Genomic DNA, 18,322 nt, shown 5'->3' on the forward strand with positions numbered 1-18,322 from the left:
GCACATTTTTGTTTTGTTTAATAACGAGCTGATTTTTTGGAAAACTCTTTTGAGCTCCGACGCACTTCCTGCCGACCCAGGCGAACAAAAGATACCACCAGGTGTTATTTCCGGGTAGGATAGGCTGCATTAATCTACTTTTTTCAGGGATAAATTGGGGCAGGTAGCTGCTTTTCCTAGTCGTCCGCTTGGCGATTTCGTACCACGCCAGGTCAGAAAAATAGTAGAGAAACAGAGCAGCTTGACCAGCCAGCATCACCACTGTCAAATCACTCCTGAGGACATCCAAGATTTTCTTCGCAGTAGTGAAATCTCACAGTTGCCGGATTCTTATCCACGATGCGAAGACCGTGACTTTCACGGAGTCTAATCATTCCTTGCCCCAACAAATCTTGAATAAAACTGTGCCGGCAAAGTTTCCAGATTTCAAAAACCGAGGACCGAAACATGGTGCTAATATATTTACTGATGCCTGCAAACAGAATTTGGCTGGGAATAGTTTGCTGACACTGTAAATGTGATTCATTAATCTAAGATTAACTGCAAAAACAAGATTAATAGCAAATGAAACTACAGGGATGCGCGCATCTGTCCAGCAGATATATCATGCCACAAACATGTTACAAGTGTATTATTGCTGGGGTTCCCATTCCCACAGCCTTGTTTCTCCTTCAAAGCACGTTTTCTGTTCACATCTTGTCGAGTCTTTAATCAACTCAATCTCCGATCATCCAGCCAAAGGCTAATTAAAATAACCTAGAAATTAAGATTTTTTTTAAGAAGGAACTTGAAGTAGAAAACCATGAGTAATTTTAACTCTCAACAACTATCAGCTCAGCGGTTCATTCTCATAATTTGGCAGTTCAAACACATAACAAAGGATCCCTGCTAAGAGAAAGAGGGCCAATTTGAAGATAGTGACAATCACCATAACAGATTTGTGAGGTATGACATCACCCTCAAGACAGGGCTATAACGCTTGAAGCAAATAATGGATGAGGCACTGTTGATAATTGGGGCCAAAATGTGTTTGGTTGATATCTATTTAAGTGTTACTACCCAGCATTCCCTGCCTTCACTTGCAAATCTGTGATGGAAAAGGGAAAATGTCATATATGATGGGGGATGAAGCTCCTATTGCCAGACAATAAGGAAAACCACTAACCAACATTGTCTCTTTCAATCACTCTGGATCTCAAAATCCAGCAATCTTAACAGAGCAATTGAAAAGAAAATCCAAATTGTAACGCATACATGCTATATAAACAAATCAGCAATTTAGCTAAAAGTCAAAACACTTTCCAAGTGTCTCATTAAGGAAATAAGAAGCAATAATGCTGAGGTGGTGTGGCCATGAAAAGAACTAGTAATTGCATTTCATTCCAGGGCAAGAGCAGTGGATTGGTTACGAGCTGGACTGATGCAAAGCTGGTGCGTCAAATGAAAAGGAGGTATATGACAGTGATTGAACATACATGTTCTAGAGAATTGGTTCCTTTCTCTCTCTCCTTTTATTTTTGAAGTATTTAAATGGTTCGCACATAAATGAATTGGAAGTAATAACCATTTCACTAGAACACCATGAAAACATATTCAGGCATTGACTTTTCCAAAAAATGATCTGTGCTCAATGCAAGCATGATCAATGTCTTGAGGTCACCAAATGATTCGTATATCCAGAATTTTCAAATGTAATGGCAGCAATCACGGGTGCTGTAATTGAATTTTACAAAAAATCAGACAAATCTCACACACTTGCTGGAAGAAAGGAAGCACAGATTGTCAGTTTGTCATGGACAATCTATGACATGAAAACAAAATTTACATGCATGAAAGCATTTTTAACACAATCCAAGATGTGGCAAAATGACCAGCAGTTGTTGCTTACCTGATTACTCCTAATAATCATCAATTGCGACTTTGACAGCAAATCAAATCAGTTGTGCCTTTTTAAGGTCAGAAACAACTCCACGGTCTTCAGTGGTCCTTTCATTGTATATTACCTGAAAAAAAAATCATGGAAAAGGTAAAATTCAGGATGGCAGAACTAAAATAAAAACAAAAGATTTTTTTTTTATGACAGAAGTACCTTGTCTATGATGCCATATTCAACTGCTTCAGTTGGACTAAAATACTTTGGACGACTAATGTCTGCTTCGATCTCCTCAGGTAATTTTCCAATATGCTTTGCCAAGAGATTGACCTATAAAATGGAAAATGATAAATGTGTTTCTAAAATAGCTGAAGTTCAGAGTACAAAGTCATGTGATAAGTACTCCAGATAAATTTTAAAATTTCCATGCAGAATAACCACAGCAGTTGCAACAGCCAAAAAGCACTTGATAAGATAGCAAATTTCTCAAGCCTTCTGAATTGTGGAAGTAAATCTATGTCATCTTCTTCCAGAAATTAAATTGTTTATGTTTTTGAACCAAGGCTCTGAACCTTGGATTAAGATTAAATATCAGTTGCTTTTGGGAAGTCAAAAGGAAGCTCAACATCCTCCTCATACCCCCAGTTTCTTTCCCCCCATCATCCCTGCACACACAAATCACCAACTCCCTCCCTCCAGGATGTGCTTGGACAGACACACAAAAACACATACATGTGCAAACAAGCCTGCAGTTGTATTTGCTAAACTTCCACTTGCAACTGTAGGGAGGTCAAGCAGAGGCAAAAGTGCATGAATGATGTACCCATTGTGTGTACATGCTGGCCATACAATAATTGATTATAGAGGTTTGTGGTTGGAGAAAAGGATCCCTTTCTCACATCTTTCTTTCTGATGTCACTCCAGTCCCGGGAATTTTCATTGTTAACCAGTAAATAATGACTGGGTGAGGTATGAAGAAACAATTTTACATGAACTCAATGTTCTGACTGGTTCTGTATCCTGTAATACAAATGTACAAGTAAATTTGCAAAACTGGTATATGAGTAAAATGCATAAAACCAACCTAGTCACAGCACCACTCAACCTGGATTGTTTATTTACTTAAACCCCCCACCCCCCCACCCATCATGCCCCACACCAAGGAGAGTTGAGATGAGAACCTGTGCTTCCCCAACCCAACTCTTGAGATCACCAAGTTACCTTGTTAAGGGAGCTCAAGATGAGGCCCGTCTTCTTGTGGTAAATTGCCATCATTATCCCTCATCGCTTTACTAAAGAGAGGAAATATAGAACATCTTTTCGCATTCATCTTTGACAGATGTGAAGACATTTTCGCATCACTATTCTAGGTCGTTGTTCAGACTAGCTCACAAAATAGGGACTACACCCCACCAAAGAAAAAAACAGTTCCTAGTAACCAGCAACCATAGATTGAGGTTGGAAACTTTGTAGCCAAAAATTATAACTGTTCTTATAAAAAAGTAATAGAAAGTAACCATAAATCTTACCAATTCTGTTTTCACATTCTTTATTTCTTTCCTGGCAAGTTCAACATCTGTTGCTTGACCTTGAAATCTCCCAATTGGCTGTAGAATCATTGAGAAAGTGCACAAAGTTTTGACTCTGAATTCTAGAGAATGATTGCAGTCAAGAAAGAAAAACTTGCAAGATGAAAGAAGTTGGATAGAATTGAGCAGCACCACCTATCCAAGAAATACCTGCTTCAACATGATTGTTGATGAGGGTAAAGCAGAACGGTTTCCCCTTGACCCAGCAGCCAAAAGCAAGGCTGCTTCTCCCCAAGCATTACCAACACAAAGAGTAAATATAGGTGGCTTGACATACCTGCAGTGGTGTAAAACTGTCATCAAAGAAAATATACAGTACAAGAATTTCCTCAATGGTGGGAAGGTGTAATGGTTTGCATTCATAAATGTCAATTGACTTATTTTTAACATCACGAAGCAGAGAACACACTGAAATAAAGGCCACCAATAAAATATTATCACTATGATATATGCTGAACTTGATTGCCAATAAAGGCATACATATGATACGCTCAGGTCAGAACTAAACTAGTCTGCTCTCTCACCATCAGCCCGTAGGCTTTGAAGATGATAAATTAAAAGGTATTATTAAAAGCACTCACAGGCATATAAATATTACAGAAGCATACATTAATACTCAGAAAGCAGGAGAGTAAACTGTGCTTTTAGCATGGACATGGCTAACATTAATAAGATGGCATACAGTCCAACACAAACATCTTCCTCATCCAGTCCAACGCAATAAACATACTTGGGGAACTCATCTCAATTCATAATCTGTTAGGCTGCTTTGGAAGCATTTACAAAAAACTATTCTCATAATTCCATCCTTTCAGTTCAAGCCTTTCAAAATAAATTAAGAATTGATTCCACTGATTTAAACATATTTCCCTTCAGTAATGAAACTCAGATAGAAAGATCAACGAGTAGTACAGGAACATGCAATTTTGGGAAAATTCAGACTGGATCTTAAGGACTATTTTTGAAGGCAAAGTTAGATTTTATAGCCTAAGAAGGCAGCCAGGTTACCATGAGGTGTCAGAATGATTCATACCATAAACAAATCAAGTGCCACCTACAGAACTTGAGGGTATAAAAGGCAGTTTTGTGAATCATTGAGAAATACTCTAAATGCAAAATAGGAACTGCAAAACTGGATTTCATAATAACATGGAATTATAAATAAGGGTAAGGTGATTTATGACCCCATAACATCATAGATAGCAAAAGCCTCTGTCTCGTATCCCAGCTTTTCCCCACCCTGAAAAAACATGAGAATATATAAGTGTCAACAGCATACCATTGCCCGGTACAATTTTTAAGCTTCTCTTTCTTCTTAAAGTCTTTTCAAAATGATACACAGATGTGTGAAGCCGAAACCAGCGTCTACATTGGGTCCAATGACATAATAGCTAATATCATATATAGTTATATAATGTTGTTGATATCCAGCCATTAAATTGATATTATATAAAGAAAGGTAGAAGAGAAAAGAAATAGAATAATTCAAAACTCATGGCATCCAAACAATATATGTCAAATTGTGATCTTATACCATCATTCATGTTAAAATGGAAATACACCAATTTTTTATCTTATTTTGTGTTGACAAAGATGGCATACACTAGAAAAACAATACCATTTTTGCCTCCAAGAAAAAACAACCTTTTTATTTTACTTTATCACTCACCTTCTTATTTTATTTGCTACATTTTACACCACACTAGACAAATTACAATGTAATTTTTTTTCCAACATGCCCTTAATATTTCCATAAATCTGAATAATACCCAGAGTTAACGAACACAATACGAAATTCTAGAATCAACAAGTGTTGTGAGTTCAATACGCGATTAAAGTTTCTGACACAACAACCTTTCTATTTACCAATTCTCAAGTTTTCTTAAAGTACTAATATTTTTCTTCAAGCTGAACTCTAACTAGATACATATCTTTAAATTAAAACTAAATAAAATAAGTTGGCATAAACAAGCTTCTATAGAAGAGTGGATTCTTTATTGAATACAGACAAATATATAGCAATTATCAGAATGACTAAGTTTTAAAGTCTTTCGTTGAACTCCCAGGGAGTTCCACCTCCTCGGGACTGTAAGTCCTGATTGAAACAGAAGACTATATGCTGCCCACAATCACCAACAAGATTACAAGTGTAGCCCACTTTGCATATCAAAGTCAACTATGAAAAACTCTATGGGAGCAACATGACATTCTGGATAAATAAACACTGGCATAGGGAGAAAAAAAACATGCACGCACAAAGTCATGTGAAGAAAAAAGAACATGAAAAACACTCAACCTTAGTTGTGCCCGTGGAGTTTATGTATAGGTAAATAGGTTTCTCTTCATCTTCATACTGAAGGTAAAGAAATTCTGCTAGTATTAACTCCGTGACAGAAGGAACAAGAGACATCCCCAAGTAAACAATCCGATTTTTGAACAAGTAAGATGCCAAGTCAGGAGGAGGTTGCTCCCATGCACTCCCCCTGGTATATGGAATAACCTGGACATATTCAAACAGACAAATAAGAGCTTGCAGTTATGAGAACATTTCAATGATATAGTTGAAATAAAGGTTCAACTCAACATGAACATAGAATAAAGAATGCCGTAAAGATTCAACTCATGATTGATACATGATTTAGAATAAATTCGCAAACTAATGAGCTTGTCAAGTCCCCACACTGCAAAAAACTTTATGGTAACAAACGCAATGTTTATTTCAGAGATCAACCAGGTTAGGAACATGAACAGAAGCAATAACAGCCACTCCTAGGTCAACAAATTTTGAAACTTTGATATTTCTTGAATGGACAACAACAACTGGAAAGGTATGTATAACCCATCCCAGGTCTTGGATGTAGGAAGGAAAGAGATGATGTGTGTGCAATCAAGAACGATCATGGACCAGCTAACTGACTTTTCATATGTTAGAGGAAAAGTATAAGGAGGAAAATAAAGCATCATCTTAAGGGAAATGAGAGCACTGGGGAAGTCATGCAGAACAAAAAGCTAAAGAAACTCCTTCCCTAATAGAAAGACACAACAAAGAATTCAAAAGAAAAGATGATTCCATTAATAAGAAATCCTCAATCGCAAATAATCTCAACTCCATGTAATTGCAAACACAGTGCAACCCTTCCTTACCAGCTCGATTTTTTTTCCCAACTCTCAAAACCCATAAAAGATTCCATTAGTAACATATCCTCAATAGCGAGCCACGACCACAAGTGTAGGCAAAACAGTTAGATTATCCACTTTCCAATGTTTATGCTTTAAACAATAACAATAAAAATTACTAATTAATTGCATTCTATCGTTAATTTAAACCTAAAAGAGAAAAATTTAAGATAAAAATAATTGAAGTCAACAGTTCATACCATGGTAACAACGCTTCTTTTGCCTTTGGAACTCGAAATTGAAGCTGGATTGAGGCATTCGGGTCGAATTTTAGTGCCGGAGAAGTCGCAGGTGATGCTTCCCCCGGAGAAGGGAGAGAGAAAGTAGGTTGAAAGAGAGGCCCTTGAAGAAGAAGAAGTAGAAGGGGAGGAAGAGAGAGCTAAGGTTCTGTTAGGATTTATAGTTCGTGAAGATACCGTGGGTGATGCTAACATGCGCTTGTGGAACCCGAAGCTCGATGCCGTTGCAGTTGCGACCGCCATTGACGGTGGTGTTGGACTGTGGGTGTGAGAGAGAGGCGAAATGAAGAAGATATCGAAGTGAAGCGAAGTAGTTGTTGTTGGGTTTCTGGTTTTTGAATGTTTGATGGGTCATGCATCGGCTCAGAGGCCCAACCATCAAAGCCCAGTTAGTTTTACAGGATTACTATTTTTTTATATAAAAATGAAATTGGATTTTGTTAAATTTTGTGTGGATTTATATTTTTCAATAAGTACAATTTTGGAAGTGAGATTTGTATTTTGAAATAAAAAAGAAAATGGCTGAAAGGTTACTGATTTTCGTGTATTGTATTTATCTATAAATCTATTATATAGTGTAGTCAAAGGTATTTTGGAGCTAAAAATAGGGTTTTGCAATTTTAAAATGCCAATCTTTTTTTTTATTTCAACTTAGATGTTTTTAAAAATTATCAAATTTTATTTTTATATCATTTTAAATCATGTTAGTCGATATTTATATATTTTTTAATATTAATAATTGAGCGTTATAACACATCCTAAATATAATTTAGATGATAAAAAAAAAATTGAGTTTAATTATTTATTAAAAAAAAAAGTTAAGATGAACTTCACTTAAATCTAAACATGTACAAAAACTTTAGAGTATATTAAGTTAACTTTAATAAAATAAAATAAAAATTATTTTTTGATAGAAACTGAAAAGATACAATTAGACTTGTGATTGTATTTCATAGCCATTAACAATGCAAATCATCTTCTTCATTATGGTTTCGTTTAGGGCTGTGATTGAATTGATTTTTTATTAATTATAAATATTTTAATATGATAATATTAAAAATAAATTTTTAAAAAATAAAATAATATTATTTATATATTTTTTAAAAATAAAAAATCGCATGCCTGTAGGCCCAGCCATCCAGTATTTACTCCACTCCTTTTTTTTTTCCCTCGCTCGCTCCAAAACCAAATTAACGGAGGTAAAAATATATGAAAAGGACAGCCAAACTTTTCACTTTGGCGCCAAAAAGTTCCCACTACAAATAGATACCCCCCCCCCCCCCGCCGCTCCCGATAAAACAAAAACACCTACGACCCAGAAGCAAGCAACTATTAAATGAGCACGCGAACAGGCACCGGGATTCGGGTTCAAACCCATGTCAGAAAAGAATTGGCTGATGAGAATGTTGTTGAAGTGGAAACTGATGATTTTCCAGAAGAGAAAGATTGGTACTTGGTTGGTGGCTCTCTTATTACAGCTTCATCAACTACTAAAGGAAGGAAATTGGTGGACAATGAAATCGTCCATTTTGGTTTCTCTAGTTTTGGCTCCAAGTATCATAGACAGGGCATTATTCGATTCTCTACTAAAAGATTTGGAGAGGTCAGTTTTATTGCTATCAGTTTCTTTATTGGAGTCTTAGATTTTTTGAAATATAAAAAAAGATTTAACTTTTTTTTATATCTTTATCATGTATTATAACTGTGCAAGAGTACTTACGAGCTATAAGTTGATTGTTTATTTGAATATATATTTCTGAACATGGGGTTTTTTCATTTTCAAGGATTGCGAATCACCTGATTGTTTGTTTTTTTTTTTTCTTGTTAGATTGGTAGGCTTCCGATGGAGTGGGGAAAAAGTGTTGTTCCACTTGTGAGTTCTGGAAAGGTTATAGTTCGTGGACGATGTGTAGCTGCGCCAGAGAACCTTCAAATGTTGCAGGATGTTGTGTTGTATGTGAGGTAAAATTCTGTTTTTTCCCTCTTATTGTTTCAGTTTGGATCTGTTTGGCAAATATTTTGACTTGATTGGTTGATTTTTCATAGTACCTATTTTAATTTGTTTGCCAGTTTCTATGTTCACCAATCGATATTCACTGAGTTGTGCATTTCAACCTGGAGGCTAGATGCTCCTTCAAACATTGATCCTACAGCTCACCCCCTTGCTACCTTGTTCAAGTTACTGGACATGAAACCATATCAGAAGGTATCATTAATTTTTATTTTCCTTTCTAATGTTAAATTTTAACTGTTATATACCAGTTTATGATTTTGATGGAGTCTTTTAAGTGACTTTTGCTTTTTATTCTTGACCTTTTGTTCCTGTTCAATCAGGCTGAATTTAGTCCTGCAGAGCTTGACTCTCGAAAGCGACCCCTCAACTATGAAGTATGTATGCCTATACTTTTGTCCAACAATGGAGTTGTTTTGTTATATTCCACTTGCTCTTGTGAATGTAAATGTACCTTATGAATCTAATTTTCGGTTATTATTATTGGTTAATTAAATGCCATGTCAAGAGCTGGTATTTAAAGATGACCTTTTTGTACCTTGGATAAAATTTAGTGCATCTGGCCTTATCATTGTATTGCTCCGTGTGGTTGAAACCTTCGTGCAACAGCATTTGACATCTTGAATTTGATAGTGCATATGGAAGTTGCTTCTAACATTCCAATTTTTACAAAAAGAACTACTGTTAATCTGTTAAGTCTTATTGAAATGACTGAATTTATCTCATAACATGGAGCTGAAAGTAATGTTGTTTCCAGCATCTGAACTATTTAAAGCATATGGATAAATTATGAGTGCATTCATTTTAGCGCGAGTACTTAAATTGTTGATAAAAACAGGATCCAGAGGAAGATGCCGTTATGTTGCATGTAGTAAAAAGGGGATCAGGATGCCAGCAAGATCAAGAGAAGGATGAACAAGCTTTCTCTGAGTCATCTTTGAATAAACTTGTTGGTGCCGTAGATACATATGACTTGGAGGTAAAAGTTTTAAATCTCTTATTTCCAGGATCAAGGGAATATCTAGCTCCAAATCTCATCTTTAGCATCTTTCCCTAATCATTCTCTTTTAATTGTGCAGGAGATGGAGCCTCCATGGACCCTAACCTGTAATTTGAAACCGTATCAGAAACAAGCTCTCTATTGGATGGCTGCATCAGAGAAGGGAAATAAAGCTGAGAAAGCAGCAGAAACTCTAAACCCATGTTGGGCAGCGTATCGCATATCAGACAAGTACGTAGTTTCTAACAAATGAAGTGTATGCTCCACATGCTAACATTATGAAACTTGACCAAGCATGCTTGATGCAGGAGGGCTTCATCGCCAAGCATTTATTTAAACATATTTTCTGGGGAAGCCACTACTCAATTTCCAACTGCATCTCAGATGACAAAAGGGGGAGTATGTTTCTAAACTGTCCAGCTCATTCTCAGATCAATATGCCTTGGCCTCATATTATAGTGCTAACAATTGTTTTTTTTCTTGTTTTCCTTGCTTGATAATTATGTTGTGTTGAGATTCGACTTGTTTACTCTTCCCATTTTCCCTTTCATTTGCACATGGGCGACACATTGCATGTGCATTTTCTTGAGGGGAGCTGGTGTTGTTGTCTGACTTGATAAGTGCCTCTGTAGATACTAGCTGATGCAATGGGTCTTGGAAAGACAGTGATGACAATTGCTCTTATACTAGCAAGACCAGGCAAAGGAAGCTCTGACTGCGAAGAAAGAGTAAACAGAATAGAAGATCCCCGCACAAAAACCATGCCTAAAGCAAAGGGTGGCACTCTTATTATCTGCCCCATGGCTTTGCTAGGCCAGTGGAAGGTTAATCTCTTCCCTCATGTTGTAAGATAATGAAAAGAATCATGTATAATATCTCTGTCTCTTTTCTAGTCTCTGATTACGAGATAGAATGTTTCGAACTATGGTGTCACAATATCTAAGGTGAAAAATAATTCAATTAATTGATAGATGCTTTGAATTTTACATTGTAGAGATACTGTTATTCTTTTATGTTTTTTTTTTCCTACATCTTATTAGGTCTTTTATGCCAGGATGAGCTTGAAACCCATTCAGAGCCAGGAAGCATTTCCATTTTTGTTCACTATGGCGGGTACAAAACAAATAACCCCAGGATTATATCTGGATATGATGTGGTCTTGACAACATATGGCGTCCTAACTGAAGCTTACAAGCATGTAAGAACATACTTCTTTCATTTATTAATCAATTTCATATGGATATCAAGAGATTTAAATTATTAAGCTGTAGTTTTACCAGTTATTTCATCTTTCTTTTAGTAATTGTTCTAGTAGTTTCTCTCCCAACTTCAAACTTCTTTTGATCTGATACAGGATATGGAGAACAGCATTTTTAATAGGGTTGAGTGGCATAGGGTGGTGCTAGATGAAGCTCATACCATCAAGTCCTGGAAGACCTTAGCTGCTAAGGCTACATTTTCATTGTCGTCATATTGCAAATGGTGTCTTACTGGGACACCTATTCAGGTCTGTTTTCTTATTCATTAATGCACATTTTTCTCTGAAATTGCTGATGCACAGAAGTACTAAATGTTTTTCCTCTTGCTTTATGTTATCCTTTCTAAGTAACTATTTTTGAGAAGCACTCTCTTTTTCAACAATTTATCGTGGTTTTGGTGTCCTAGATAACGAGAAAGTGGATGCCCATTGCTTGAGCAATTAAAAAATTTTGTCTTCATCTATTATTACAGAACACCTTGGAAGATCTGTACAGCCTTCTGTGCTTCTTGCATGTTGAGCCTTGGTGCAACTGGCCATGGTAGGACTGCACGCTCATTGCCCCTTGCTGATTGGTGTAAAAAAATAATAAGATTCTAAATTTCACCTAGACTGCACTTTAATCATTTACTCAGGCATTTATTGTGGGATTAGTTTCATATGTCTTTGTCCATAATACGGTCTGACTTTGGAATAGGTGGAACAAATTAATTCAAAGACCGCATGAAAATGGAGACCCTAGAGCCATGAAGTTGATCAAGGCTATTTTGAGGCCGCTAATGTTGAGAAGGACCAAGGATACAAAGGATAAGGAGGGGAGGTGAACACTTGGTCTTTCAACCTTTCTTCTTATTGTTATCATTATTTATTTTTTACCGCAGCAAAACCCTTTTTCATCATTCTGTTGTTTGATGCATTTGATTTAGGCCCATACTTGTTCTTCCTCCAACTGACATTCAAATAATCAAGTGTGAACAATCGGAAGCTGAACGTGATTTTTATGATGCCCTTTTTAGAAGATCAAAAGTAAGTGTTAGTTATTGTCACCTTCCATTAGGATGAATTATATTGAATATATGATGGAAACAGAGTTCAACTGAGTGTTTTTTTAAATCTGAACAGGTCCAGTTTGACGAGTTTGTTGCTCAGGGCAAGGTTCTGCACAACTATGCATCTGTCCTTGAGCTGCTACTACGACTGAGGCAGTGTTGCAACCACCCATTTCTTGTTATGAGGTGGGACTAGAATTGAAGATATTTTCCTTTATTTGTTAAAAAGAAAGCGAATTTTCTGTTTTTGTTTCTTTGTTTCTAAATGGTGAGTGTGCAGTCGAACTGATATCCAACGATATGAGGAATTGAACAAGTATGCAAGAAGGTTTGTGGACACAAATTCTAATTCTTCCACTCCAAGGCAGTCAGCTGCCACCGAAGCATGCATTGAAGGGGTTGTTGAGGCCATCCGCCATGCTAGTTCTGCCACCATAAGTCCATCAGCACCTACTCCGGCATACATTGAAGAGGTTGTTGAGGGCATCCGGAGGGGTGAAAATACCGAGTGTCCCATATGCATGGAGTCTGCAGATGACCCCGTGCTCACACCATGTGTACATAGGATGTGCAGGGAATGTCTCATCTCTTGCTGGCAAACACCAATATCAGGGATATGCCCAATCTGTCGAACTTCACTGAAAGCAAATGACCTGATAGCATGCCCAACAGAGGGTAAGTTCCAGGTTGATGTTGAGAATGACTGGAAGGAGTCTTCAAAGGTTTCCAAGCTTCTGGAATGCTTGGAACATATCCATAGGTCAGGCTTTGGTGAAAAGAGCATTGTTTTTAGCCAGTGGACTTCATTTTTTGATCTTTTAGAGATCCCATTGAAAAGGAGAGGAATTGGGTTCTTAAGGTTTGATGGAAAACTTGCACAGAAGCAGAGAGAGAGGACTTTGAAGGAGTTCAATGAAACCAGGGAAAAAATGGTAAGCAGTTTCAAGTGCCTGTTGTAGTTAATTACCTTCCGGAATTTGATGTCTTTGCAGTTCTCGATGGTTTAATAATTTTCTTAACCAATTATCGTCATACCTAACTCCTATATCTCAGGTATTATTGATGTCTTTAAAAGCTGGTGGCGTGGGCCTGAATCTTACTGCAGCCTCAAATGTTTTCTTAATGGTACATTTTCATATCTTAATTTCTTTTCAGGAAAAAGTTTCCCACCTTTATCTTAAAAATCTGTTGTTTTAAAATATGTAGGATCCATGGTGGAATCCTGCAGTCGAGGAGCAAGCAATAATGAGAATCCATCGGATAGGACAGAAGCGAACAGTTTTTGTTAGAAGATTCATTGTTGAGGTTAGATTATACTTTGGATTTTCTTTGGGTTCTCGTCAAATTTCTAGTTGGAATATGTGAACATTTGGACCAGAAATGTGATTTAGTTTAATTTATATTTTGCCGGATTGATGAAGATACACTCATCTGTAGTTTAGTTTAGGAACCAAAGTAATCTAGGCCAAGCATTATTCAGAACAAAAAACAAAACCATGGGGAAAAGTGGGTGATCTGAACCTAGTTGAAGAGGATTAGGCTCAAGCCTTGGAACAGCCAAAAAAAAATCTCAGTGATTCTTAAGCTCCTGATAGAGGCACCTTTTGAGTTGTTTCTCGAGGCTGCTGAGATTGTATTATTGGTCTGTAATGAACTGCAGTTACTGTTACGAACTTGTGATGTTGTGTGACTGAGTGGTTCATTAACAAGTACCTTGCGAACTTTGGCAACCATTTAATTGAAGTAGCCAGGAGTTCGATTGGCAAAAAGGTCCATTAACGAGTATTATCAAGTGTCATCTTGCCTGTGCTCATAAATTCTTGTCTCTTCCACTTTCTTAGCTGCTAATCAAATGTTTTGCCACTGACCGATGTGACAGAGCACAGTTGAGGAACGCCTGCAGCAAGTTCAGGCGAAGAAGCAGAGAATGATTGCCGGTGCCCTCACCGACGAGGAAGTCAGGTCCGCCAGGATTGAGGAACTCAAAATGCTCTTTAGATAAATTACAGCTTCTACGTTGTCATCATTAATTTAAAGCCATTCTGCATCAGAATATGTTGAAAACATATGCACTTACGGTGTCTTCATGTATAGAGTCCTGTGAGGGCCCATTTTGTAAATTATGGCATTTATGATTTATCCATCATTTCATAACCTCTCTCTACACACAGGAACACATGCATAATTGTGTTCTTCAATTTCAGAACGTTTTGCCAGCCTACAAATATATACACAAGCTCATGCAGTATTGTGCTCGTGGCTCCAAGAATTTTCTTTTGTGATGTTTTTACTGCAAGGGCATGGGAAATAAAACGAAGATTTTGAAAATTAATTTATCCTCACATAACACATGAATTTCTTATATATTTTAGGCTCTGATAATTAAAGTAAACTTTCGATTCAATAATTATTTTTTATAACTCGCAGCTATTAAAGATCATGTGTGAAGGAATGAGAACTTGAAAGAAAGAATCCAGAATAAGTTATTTCTAAATAGGTTTTATATTTCATAATTTATAAATTTGACTAATTTTTATCCTTTATTAAAATATATTTTAAAACTAAATAAAAAAAAACATAAATACTTCTCTACAACCACATCTATATTATTTTATTAAGTGTTTAGAAACGTGATTGTATTTATATTTTTAAAAATTTAAAAAGAAAATTTTAAAAATTAATTTTTTATATATTTTGAATCGTTTTGATATGCTGATTTTAAAAATAATATTTTTTAAAAAAAATATTATTTTAATATATTTAGCAAAAAATACTTTGAAAAATAATCGTAATCATTTCAAAATAGTTATATAACAACTCCATAACACAGATATAAGTTGCAAACTTTATACATAATTAATTGTGAAAATTAAATCACAATTCTTATTCCTGTATTTTATATGAGTGCTTGATTTATGTCGTTTGTTATGGGATTAAAAATATTGCAAGGTAATGACGGCCTCCAAACTCTCAAGACGTTTGTTTTAAAAAAGTAATCGTTGAAAAACTAATTGAATATCATTTTAATGTGTAAGGGAGACCTAGAAAATAATCTATTAATAATTAGAGTTACAATATGATAAGAAGATTTGGGTCTAATTTAAAAGTGTAGTTGTGATTGTTTTTTAAAGTACTTTTTTATACTGAAATACATCAAAATAATATATTTTTTTATTTTAAAAAAATTATTTTTTAAATCAGCGCATTAAAACGATCCAAAATATATAAAAATTTTAATTTTTAGTAAAAAAATTAAATTTTTAAAAAACATGAATATAATCATGTTTCTAAACAATTATAAACAAATTTTTTTTTTTTTTTTTTTTTTTTTTTTTTTTTTTTTTTGTAGGTGAAGAAGATCTAATTATTTTTCAACACATGGAGCAATAAAAAAAACTATGAAAATATCCTGCTTTTGGGATATAATTAAGAATATTTTGATTTCCTATTTTGTAGCAGCAACCAATCACATAATAATTAACTCATTAATTATTTCCCCCTTTTTTTCAATTAGCCATCAAAAGACTACTAACTGAATGTCAGCAGCCATAAAATTTGGAAGATCAGATTTCCACTCGTTTTTCCTTCTCCGTATGGCCAAGAAAGCTTTGACAGAAAAGACAACGGAAAAAATTAGATAAAAAGAAAAGGGTCTTTCCTTCTCTCCCTTCCCTTGAGTTCTATAACCATTGAAAATCGATTTAATTGTTTTCAACAAAACAACTTTCAAATTTTACAAATAATGCTGCCCGAAAAGTAATAACTATTGCATCCACATGTAAAATAAACAAATCCTGAAAAGCTAAAATCATATTTAAAAATAATAAACTTAATATAATAATTATCTGAATCAAAATACCAAAAAATTATTGAAATAAAGAATCTCAACTCAATTATTATAAAAAATCATAAACCGGTAGTATAAGGTAAACCATGGCAAAAGACAATTGATTCTAGATAAGTCTTAGTTCAATGAAAAACTAATAGGCATGAGATATCTTCATAGAGCACACATAATATCTAGCAAAGTCAATGCATTTTAAAATTAAAAAAAATAAACCCTTACAAAAAAATATTTAAAGAGTTAAAATAAACTTGACCTAATGGACTAATGGCTAGCATTAAACTCAATTTAAATATAACCTAAAATATGTGAAATAAAGCCTAAAACATAAAATTTAAACCAAAACTCAAGTCTTATATTTAAAATACTAATGCCATATGTCATGAACTAGAATATACAAAGACTAGAATATACTCTTAAAAAGCCTTGTTGCCAACCCTTGTATCCTTCAGCCTCCAGGAATCATTATAATAGTTGATGTTGATTTTAAGTTTCTAAACAAATAAGAAAACTTTGACAATTAATTTCTTTATTTTCTACCACCTATTTTTCTTGCATGGTATGAAAAAACATCATTGAAGCATTATGAAAAGTTTCCACCTCTTTAGTTACAAGCTAAAATTGCTAAAATATTCAAGCCCATAGATCAACTCCTTTTTTTACATGAATTAAATTAATTAAGTTGATCATCATCAAGTAGATGATTTAAAGCTTCTCTTGGCCTAAATATTATGAATTGACTCATTAAGTGTCTTTTTGAGCTTACTGACCCTTAACCTTATAATTGGTCCACTTAGCACCTCTAGTGGATCCTTTGATGTTGTAAGTTGATTTGGATCATTCATCTTCTCCTTAAAAGTATTCAATCTTGAATCATCACCTACATCAAATAGAAAAAGATAAAAAAAATATTTAAAATATCACTGATACCATACTCAATTAAAAGATTTATTTTATAGATATTATCATTAATCCTCTCTAGAACTAGGAGTAAACCACCTCCTCTTAGCTGCAACTTAGATCTCATATGGGATTGAAACCTCTCTTTACACATATGCACACAAAATCAATCACCTCGTAAAAAAATAACATGTCAACACCCTTTATTAGCTTTGGTTACAATTTGCTTAATATTCTTTTTTTATATGTTGCCAAACACTTTATTGGAGTGCCTTTATCACTTGTGCTTTTCTACTTCCATCAAAACTTATCTATTCATCAACAGGTAAATGAATTTAATTTAATTTAAAATTATAAACAATTTCAAATGAGAAATAATTAGTAGTGGAACAAGCATTTTGATTTTAAGCAAACTTAATGAATGACAAACAATATTTCTAATTTTTAAGATTCTTTTGAATGATAGTATGCAAAAGTGTAGTTAAAATTCTATTCACAACTTATGTTTGCCCATCCATTTATGGAAGATAAATAATTGAAAACAATACCTTAGTTCCTAATTTTTTCCATAAAACCTTTTTAAAATATCTAATAAACTTAATATCGTGGTTTGAAGCTATGTTCCTAAGAATCCCATGAAGCCACACTATATTCCTAAAGAATAAATTAGTTATATTGGTCTCATCATTGATTTTATGACATGGTATGAAATGTGTCATCTTAGAAAACTCAATTATAACTACAAATATAAAATAGCAACCCTTTTTTAACCTAGGTAACTCTAAAATAAAGTCCATATAAATATATATCCAAGGTTTCTTAGGTACATGCAAAAGAGTAACAATAAGACTTTAGACTTAGCTTGTCTATATGTAATGCATTTATTACATATTTTTTGCACATCACATTTCATTTTAAGCTAATAAAAGTGTTTACGCAAAACATCTAAAGTCTTTTTAACATTAAAATACCCACATTAAACCACCCCCACAAGCCTTATGAACAAATAAGTCACACATATAACTATTAGACACTCATAATTTATTCTATTCAAACAAGTAACCATTAAGTCTATTGAACTTTCAAAATTTTTACTTTTCACAAGCAACGTATATATTAGTGAAATCACTATCATTGGCATACTATTTTTTTTTTTCACATAGTCAAATCCCAACAATTTCACATTTATAATAGAAAAAAGAACATATCTTCTAAATAGTACATTAACCACTATATTTTTATTACCTTATTTTGTATTTAATCACATACAAAAAGTTCCTAATAAAGTCCATCTTAACATGTCATTGATTCAACTTATCTTGTCTATTCAAGTGTTTCAGCAACTTGTTATTTGAATGGATCACAATGTTTTTTGCTATAAG

The 18,322-nt window shown here is 34.5% G+C and overlaps 2 protein-coding genes across 3 annotated transcripts; one reads left to right on the forward strand and one right to left on the reverse strand.

Moving 5' to 3' along the window:
• Window positions 1-787: 787 nt before the first annotated feature.
• LOC118062943 (ATP-dependent Clp protease proteolytic subunit-related protein 4, chloroplastic) lies at window positions 788-7,189 on the reverse strand. Of its 2 annotated transcripts, none has more exons than XM_035076834.2 (8): window positions 6,840-7,189; window positions 5,759-5,962; window positions 4,647-4,702; window positions 3,613-3,739; window positions 3,403-3,480; window positions 2,090-2,203; window positions 1,889-2,003; window positions 788-1,087 (listed from the first exon to the last, which is right to left on the reverse strand). In XM_035076834.2, exons 1-7 carry the CDS (start codon window positions 7,119-7,121, stop codon window positions 1,932-1,934), a joined length of 933 nt encoding a protein of 310 aa, XP_034932725.1. In that variant the 5' UTR covers window positions 7,122-7,189; the 3' UTR covers window positions 788-1,087; window positions 1,889-1,931. The 2 variants fall into 2 exon arrangements, with proteins under 2 accessions (XP_034932725.1, XP_034932726.1); XM_035076835.2 differs by lacking the exon at window positions 788-1,087 and adding an exon at window positions 1,573-1,713.
• A 982-nt stretch (window positions 7,190-8,171) lies between these two features.
• LOC118062946 (DNA repair protein RAD5B) lies at window positions 8,172-14,350 on the forward strand. Its single transcript, XM_035076837.2, has 18 exons — window positions 8,172-8,481; window positions 8,707-8,840; window positions 8,949-9,084; window positions 9,213-9,266; window positions 9,728-9,868; window positions 9,969-10,120; window positions 10,198-10,288; window positions 10,522-10,713; window positions 10,944-11,087; window positions 11,244-11,396; window positions 11,621-11,688; window positions 11,845-11,967; window positions 12,074-12,173; window positions 12,270-12,382; window positions 12,477-13,128; window positions 13,250-13,321; window positions 13,403-13,501; window positions 14,076-14,350. Exons 1-18 carry the CDS (start codon window positions 8,215-8,217, stop codon window positions 14,196-14,198), a joined length of 2,814 nt encoding a protein of 937 aa, XP_034932728.1. The 5' UTR covers window positions 8,172-8,214; the 3' UTR covers window positions 14,199-14,350.
• Window positions 14,351-18,322: the final 3,972 nt, after the last annotated feature.

The sequence above is a fragment of the Populus alba genome, chromosome 3, assembly GCF_005239225.2.
Source record: "Populus alba chromosome 3, ASM523922v2, whole genome shotgun sequence".
Lineage (NCBI taxonomy): Eukaryota > Viridiplantae > Streptophyta > Magnoliopsida > Malpighiales > Salicaceae > Populus > Populus alba.